At 30.8% G+C, this 8,284-nt stretch overlaps 1 protein-coding gene and 1 long non-coding RNA gene across 2 annotated transcripts; both read left to right on the forward strand.

The window, feature by feature from the left end:
- Positions 1 to 1,120: 1,120 nt before the first annotated feature.
- LOC134275552 (uncharacterized) lies at positions 1,121 to 6,245 on the forward strand. Its single transcript, XM_062757825.1, has 4 exons — positions 1,121 to 1,207; positions 2,825 to 3,241; positions 5,174 to 5,307; positions 6,115 to 6,245. The coding sequence occupies exons 1-4, from the start codon at positions 1,126 to 1,128 to the stop codon at positions 6,217 to 6,219; spliced, it is 738 nt and encodes a 245-aa protein (XP_062613809.1). The 5' UTR covers positions 1,121 to 1,125; the 3' UTR covers positions 6,220 to 6,245.
- Positions 6,246 to 6,274: 29 nt separating this feature from the next.
- Positions 6,275 to 7,690, forward strand: LOC134275553 (uncharacterized). Its single transcript, XR_009993845.1, has 3 exons — positions 6,275 to 6,329; positions 7,465 to 7,509; positions 7,641 to 7,690. It is a non-coding gene; the product is annotated as an uncharacterized LOC134275553 (long non-coding RNA).
- The last annotated feature ends 594 nt before the right edge of the window (positions 7,691 to 8,284 follow it).

The following is an 8,284-nucleotide window of genomic DNA, read 5'->3' on the forward strand; positions in this document are numbered from 1 at the left end:
ATCAGTAGGTAAGGTATGTTGCGTAATACATGTCCTTAAAGGTACTTGGACACAGATTTGAAGTTATTATTTTCTCTATAATATTACGACTTATATATTTTAATAGTATTTCACACAAAAATTAATTAAAAATCTTATTTCCTTTAAAAGATATTGAAATTTCAAATTTTTCGGCGGGTTTGATTGACACATCCTTGCACTCTCACAAATTTAATTTTATTCTTAATCCTTACAAAAAGTGGCAATCTCGTTTTGTATAAATGAAAAATATTAATACTATAATCAAGAAAATTCAGAGTAGACACGTTCGAAAGCAAAACAAACACACAATATATTGTCAGTCCGTGCAGTTGTGGTAAGCAGACTGTGACGATTGAACGCACCCGGTGAATTCTAAATATAAACAATAACAGAACTCGAGCCCTGTTTACAAAAACTGTGTACATAACACGAGTGTGCTCGATTTGCTAAACTCTGTACGCATCTCTTAGTTCGGAATGACGATACTTGTGAAGGTGTTTTGCTTTCTAACATTTCTACTTTGAATAAAATTATTTTTCTTGGTAAAAGTTTTAATATTTCACATTAAAACACATAGAAATTGCTACTTTTTCAAAGGATTAAGAATAATGTTAAAATTTGTGAAAGTGCAAGGATGTGTCAATCAAACCCGCCAAAAAATTTATGGTTTTAATAACTTTTAAATGAAATAAGATTTTTAATTAATTTTTGTGTGAAATGCTATTAAAATATATAATTCGTGATATTATACAGAAAAAATGAGAAAATGTTAACTTCAAATCTGTGTCCAAGTACCTTTAAGTTTATTCCATTATGACTCTTTTTTTAGAGTTCAGTATTGGCTCTGCTCATATATTGTATTGTTTTACTCGATTTTAACTATTATTGCAATATTTTCTGCACATTTTTATCCCACTTCTATGCTTAGTATTAGTTATAAATTAAAGGTGAAATAATATTCATTTTTCTCAAAATACATCGTCAACATAACAGTAAACCAACTTTACCTTCTTTTAAATACTTGTTTTTCAATGATCTGTACTTATTTTGATAACCTTATCTAATGCCCGCCATACACGTATAAAAAGGAAGTATTTAAACAAAATGGGTAGAACAGGGCACATTTCACGGTCTTTTATTACCTGTGTTTTTTCATTTTCTCTTTTAATTTCTTCGTTGAATTTGGGTAAGTACATTATTTGAAGTTTGCATTCAATTATAATATTATACTTGGTTTGTCATATCTTATGAAGTTTCTAATTTAGGTGAAAAGTTCAATGTTATTACGCTCCATTTCTGCCAACCATTTAATGTATTCGTTTACTGAAGTACACGTTATGGTTATGCCTTTGTATTTTTCTTAATATTTTTAAATTCAAGTTGAGGAATGACAGAATTTAATAGTTTAAAGCTAAATCGGAAGATAAGTCGAAGTTTTTTAATAAAATTTATGTTTTTTGTTCTTTTTATTTATTTTACGTCTGTTGAAGAATTTTTCACTCATATTCAGACACTGCCACTTGGTGGTGGATTGATGTACTAAGCATTCACAGCATTTGGACTGTGCAACTTAAGAGTAAATGTCTTATCCACTGTGCCAAGCTGATAAACGATATGTATTTATTTATTTTGTATTTAAAGATTCTCTTTTGTTGGAATGCATTGCTTGTTTATTCACACTTCATAGACTTTAAACATCAGAAAATTTTTTGCAATCTTACAAGGAAATTCTGTATAATTTTCTTGAAAACGCTTGTATTTCTTTAACCAAATTTAAATAATTTAAAAGTAAATAAAACTAAAAAAAAAATGGGCTTGAATTCAGAACAATCCAGAATATTTTTTTTAATTTAAAGTATATTAATCATGTTAATTATATGATGACATATATGTTGCTGATCTTAACGGCGACGTTTTTAGAAACTTATTTCTTGAACTATTAAAACATTTTGTGACTACTTTAATTGAAAAATTTTTGTTGCACTTTTAAAAAGTAAGATTTATACTTTATTCATATTCAGGGAAAGATATACTTGTTTTGTGTTTTAATGAAACATTTTTAATTTATATTCAAAAGGGTTCATAAGGAAACAAAAAACTAGACCAACTCACTAGTATACGATCATTACTATTTTAATTAAATTTCAATCAAGTAAATAACTATTTTGAATTGTAATGCACTAAAAAATTCGAAAAATTCAAACAATAACCATTAGGTCAGTTACACATAAGGAACATCGAAGACCTCGAGGTACAAATTCTTGCAAAGCAAAAATAATCATTTACATGAAAAAAAAAAAAATTAAGTTACATGTATACTTTAAGTATTCATTAAATCGTTTAGATTCTATATCAAGACTAAAACATAAATTAAGTAAAGAAAAATAAAATTTAAAAACAATCTTTTAAAGGCCGGCTCATTCAAGACTTGTTGGTAACTAAATGTTTAACTCTAAAAATAATGTAATAAATCGTTAACATTACCAACCCACAATAAAAATGACGACGAAGAGATGAAATTGTAAAAAAAAAAAAGAAAAAGAAAAATTAACTTTTAGGGCCGGAGGGTAAAATGTTGGGTAGATATGGTGACAGGAAACAAGAGCGTGTTTTTTCTGCCTATACATAACTTATAATACCCATACTGTCATAAAATGATAATTATTGTAACGTCTATACCAATTAGTATAGTTTTTTCGTACAGTTTAGAATTTCAGTTTAATATATTTGAAATGCTTTTTGAGAAAGAAAGATTCTTAGATGATGATTGCGTCTTTGGATTAATTTCATGTTTTCTTTTCAGTATCATCGCAAAACATGCAGATTCAGGCTCTTCCACAGATAGTAGACATGGGAGAGGATACACTGACTATAGTCTGCTCCTTAAGCAATCCATCACAAGTCAAGTCGCTGTATTTTATAGAACTGCAGAGGAACACTTCCGTCTCTTTTGAAAGATTGATTGATCGTACTTTAAATACAGATAATTTTCAAGAAGAGACAATATATACAGATTTAACATTACAAGGCAGGACAACAGCAACAGGGTCTCTTAAACCTCCTTCTACAGCAGAACTTAGATTAACTTTTACAAAAAACAACGTGAAGTGTCCGGAGGATTTCAAAGAATACAGGTGTAAAATGAGTGGATTGGATAGTAATTCGAATTCAATTCCTGAACAAGACGCTGTATCAAATCCAGTAAAAATTTCTTATAGAGGTATGTAAACGGGCAGAAACGAGTCGTTTTATGCATGACTTTGTGTTAAATGTATGTAAGAGAGACAAGAAATGACTTACCTGAATCATCATCAGCATCAGTAATTGAGCTCCATCAAAACTTATTTTCTTTACAAATGTAAAATTAACTGGTAAATGGTTATATCTTTTTTCACTTTTTCTTTTTTATCAAAGTCAATCTACAATCAGTAATATGGCAGAATAATAATAACACAATAATACAAATTAATGCTGATCAACTGATGCATTTTATCTTTTGCAAGTAGTACATAATTATGTAGATGCTCTGTTACAACGCACTTTGAAAAATTACGCACTTTGAAAAAAATTTTCAAAGTGCGTTAAGTTTTGGGACCAGGTTAACGCACTTTGAAAAAAATTTTCAAAGTGCGTTGAATTTGGGACCAAATCAACGCACTTTGAAAAAATTTTTCAAAGTGCGTTAAAACTGTACATCATAATTTTACACCATGTACACATTTAACGCACTTTGAAAAAATTTTCATGAAACAAAAGGAATTAGACTTATATTTTTGAAATAGACAAAAGTATTATCCCCTCGCAACGTATGATGGCATATAGTGATGCAATTATGTGTGTTATTACTTTATGTGTATATTAGTTTTTTCTGTGTGAAATTTACGTAATTTGTATCGGGATCGATGTCAAATGATTTACTGAACATGCTTTTTTGGGAAGGAATGCTCCGCTTTGCAGTGCCCTTACTTTGATATGTTTCTTTCTAAAAACTGATGGATTGAAGAAAACCAAGAAACGGAAAACGAAGAAAAGACTGGCTGATTTTAGGTCTATCAGCTCAACTCTTTATCATTCCCACCCAGATATATCTATTTCTATAAATCGTTACCTTAAGTGTCAATGATATTTGAAAAAAAGAGCATTCTAAACACAGTATAAGCACTGAACAAGGAAGTCTGTAGTAAATCGAAATTTTGTTCTCTTAAATCTAAAAATCAGAATATTAATTACTACTTGTTAATTCCTTATTTTTCGAGAGTGTTTTTTTTTTTTATCGCGAACTGGCTCTCAAACGGCAAATCGCTAGATTTATTATTCGCGAATGAACGGTTAATGAACAGATTTTACATAGATTTAAGCATCAGAAAAATAAAAGTGAGTCATATTCTTTTCGCGAGTGATGCTTCTTGCGAAATAACGCAGAATATTAAGGAATCTACAGTACCTGTCTGCTTTTCGTTGTTAATTTGACACCATATCTGATAATCTCTCTGTTAAACTCCAGGTTTTTAAAAACACAAGTTTTGCCAAAATTATAGAGTTATTTCTCTTTGGTATTCCAAATAAGTAAGGTTTTATGAAAATTCACATAAATATCTATAAATCTTTTTAGAATCATTCCAATATGTTAACTTTTGAGAATTGACTAAGAGATGGGCGGAACATCAATACTATCGTTCGTAGTTCTTTACGACATTGAATGTTGACCTTTTGACCCCAAATTCAAAAGGGGTCTTCCTAAGGCCACAGGGATTCTGTTATGTTAAATTTCATTGCAAATGTTCAAAGGTTGGCGAGGTATCGTGTGGAAACGAAAGCGTTACAGAAAGACGGATGGACGGACAGCTAGACGGACGGACTGACAGATAGACCCAAATTGATATCTCCCACTTTTCAAGCGGGGGACAAAAAGTATCAAATAGGTTCAAATGATAATTTATCATACGTAAGATTTGTAGGAATATTGACTAAGACATGCAGAATTTTTTTTTCAAAGTGCGTTTATATGGTCGATATTAACGCACTTTGAAAAAAAAAATATTTTTTCAAAGTGCGTTAACCTTGCCCCAAAATTTAACGCACTTTGAAAAAAAATTTCAAAGTGCGTAATTTTTTCAAAGTGCGTTGCCACAATGCTCTTCGTATATTATAGTTCAGCCGAAACTGATCGAGAGGCCCAGTGTGAGGATACTTGGACAACAGTTTGACACAAATGAAAGGCAGTTTGAAGTAGGAGCAGCTTTACAGTTAACTTGTACAGGACAGATAGGCAGTGATCCTAGTGCGGTAAGTCTTTAAAAGGTTAAATGCTCAAATTGTCTGTCAATATATATGCAATATTTAAAAAAATGTTTTCCGTTTTCAAACTTCAGAAATGAAAAAAAATTTATTAGCAAAAACTATTCTAAGACAGTTTCTTTAGAAATATACCAAAAAACCTTTTATTTCTACAGCTAGAAAAAGGCAGAAAATTGTCTGAAAATTGAATTATGCCAATCTATATGAAAAAAAGTATTTGTTCAAAGATTTCAGCAGAAAATGAAATAATTAAGACATGTATAAATCAAATAAATTTCTTGATTAAGTTAATTTAAGATTGTTTCTTTTAACAACAGTTTCAGAAAAGTGTGAACCTGTCAATTTTATTTTAAAAGAAATGCTAAAAAAATGAATTTCAATGTGGCACTAAGAAAGAAGAAAAATGTATTCGAGTGGATCCCATCTCTAATTCAATACTCGAACAGACCTTTTGAAATTTTTCACGGTGGGATATGAAGATAGCGAACAGTATTCAATCTCAAAATCCATAAATTTTATTTTCTACCAAAACTAATTTGTAACCATATCTATTAGTAGTTTCTTTTAGTCGTCTTTATATAAGTAGGAAATACCACTTTAAACAGAAAAAAATCAAATTATATTGAAAAAGTCATTGGATTATTTACAGATTCGTAATGCTATATTTGTATAGCTTTAAAAGAAATGCAGGTTTTATGCAGAGAAACAGTAATTAGCACATAATAAATACTGTTTCTGTTGATTTAATTTGATTGTTTGTTTAAAATTTGCCTCCTCTCTTTGTATGATTTCTAGACGATACGTTGGTGTGCTAAGACTGCTGGAGCACAATCCTTCACAGGGCTACCACAGACACCACTCCCGGTCCTCACCATCTGGCTGTCAGTTCACCTGTTCTAGTACTATCACCTACAACCTTACACGCAGTGACACCTATACACTGTGTGAATATGGATACTCTGGTCTCTGTGGAACAGGAACAGCCAGACAGTATGTTAACATAACCTTAGGTAAGGGATGAGGTCAAAACTGGAATATTCAGATAGTGTCTTAACATTACCTCAGACAGTGTCTTAACATGACCTCAGGTAAAGGGATTAAGGGAGAGGTCAAAAGCTCAAAAGGCGTATTCTAACTACAATAGATTTTCTGCATTTCTATTTTATTTCAATCAGTAAAATCATTTGAAAGGGCACAAGCCATTGATAAAACTTGATTATTATCATATTGTCACAGAACTTTAACCTTGCCGATAATTTTTGAACAGTTACACCTTCTTTTACCAAAAATATCACACTTAAACCTTGGCCATTTCTTTTGAAAAGTCGGAGATAGAATTTTCGTACCTGACATGTGAATTCATTTTAACACAAACTTTCAGTTGGTATAAATATTTTTGACCTTCGACCTTCACCTTAGAGACTGACCCATTTAATAAACAAATCTTTAACCTTGCCGACATTTTTGAACAGTTAGGACTTGGGCTTTCATATTTAAGAGGTATATTTCTCGTGACAATGCCTTCTTTTTTGGTATCAACAATTTTTATCTTTGACCTCGACCTTTGGAGTTTGACATGTATTTGAGAAAATTCAACTCTTGACATCCGGATTATTAGTGTTTCACAAACACATCTTGTTAATATAAAAAAAAAATTGTGTTCTTTTCAATATCAGATTTACCAAGACTTTGTAAATCACAGTTTCTATCTTATTGTAAAAGTATCGCTTAAAACACCATCACTACCTTACTTTAAAGAGATATATGCTCATCCTTTGAATCATTTATGTCCTGCTTTTTTATTTAATTATGCCATGAGAAATTGTATCCAATACATTATATCGTTATCCCGTTTAATCTTCAATCCAAAGTATCCACATACGTATATAATAAATCTGAATTGGTCATTGAACTGGGACAATATATCGTCAATAGCCGTCATACTATATCTACGATAAACGAAAATTCAAATGATAATGCTGACTTATAAAATTTAGCTTCTAATTACTTTATTTCAAAGTAAAAACTACCTAACTTATGTGCTTATAATAAGCAATAAAAGGAAAAGTGATATTGGGAGATGATTTGAATCTACAGCACCGACCGACTTATGAATTCATAGATGTATTTGTGTTTATTTCACAGGAAGTCCAGGGTTACAGCAGAGTGAATCCAATGCTTGTTCTACAGGTTGTTAATACAAGATAAACACAGATGCAAAGTTTTCTAATCACATGATTCTAAATGATTTAAAGCCATAAATAGAAGCAATATTTAAAAGCATACACAAATGGGAATAAAGATAAAGCATGCGATTCCAGAGTTACCTGCTCTCTTTCCCGTACTTGGGTCAATCCCAACACTATTACTCCTCCTCTGTGTTTGACTTGTAATGTTCATCATAGTCCTAAAGCACGATATTAAAAATGGTAAGGATATATAATTCATAAAAAAATATTTATGAGAGCACAGAAAATTTATTGAGATATTTAACTTTAATTTAACTATTACATTTCTTTTGTTAGGCATGTGCTGTTTCCAGAGATCAGAGTTAGTAAGTATATATCAAACATTATATTTATAACATTATAATGGAATATGGATATAACTAACAGCATTCAAGCTCCATAGTCAATTCACAGAATACATCTTAGGTTACCAAACGTACCTCGAATATATCAGAGGTTGTACCAAGTGCCATGGAGGAGTGGGTATTCCTTACGGACAGGTCACACCTGCCGGGGATACTGACAAATCCAGACGATTTTATTTGTAAATAATGATCTAACAATTAGAATGAAATATATCAGTCGAAAATGACAGATTAATTGTATTTGCTGGCAAGGTCATTGTATCGGCCATTGAACTTGCAAACTGATGACTTTTAACAAAGCTCTTGATATTCTTGTCTCATCAACTTGTTTGTCAGTTACTTAAATCGAAACATGGAGATAACGAACAATAT

This window comes from Saccostrea cucullata, unplaced genomic scaffold (genome assembly GCF_032062105.1).
Source record: "Saccostrea cucullata isolate Sc308-1 unplaced genomic scaffold, CSIRO_AGI_Scuc_v1 ctg14473, whole genome shotgun sequence".
NCBI classification, from domain to species: domain Eukaryota; kingdom Metazoa; phylum Mollusca; class Bivalvia; order Ostreida; family Ostreidae; genus Saccostrea; species Saccostrea cuccullata.

What these genes read in the sequence shown, in the direction of transcription:
- LOC134275552 (XM_062757825.1), top strand. Translation starts at nt 1,126, where the DNA reads ATGGGTAGAACAGGGCACATTTCACGGTCTTTTATTACCTGTGTTTTT. An exon ending in AATTTCTTCGTTGAATTTGG is followed by an intron (nt 1,208 to 2,824) that starts GTAAGTACATTA and finishes TTTTCTTTTCAG; the next exon opens with TATCATCGCAAAACATGCAG. An exon ending in TAGGCAGTGATCCTAGTGCG is followed by an intron (nt 5,308 to 6,114) that starts GTAAGTCTTTAA and finishes TATGATTTCTAG; the next exon opens with ACGATACGTTGGTGTGCTAA.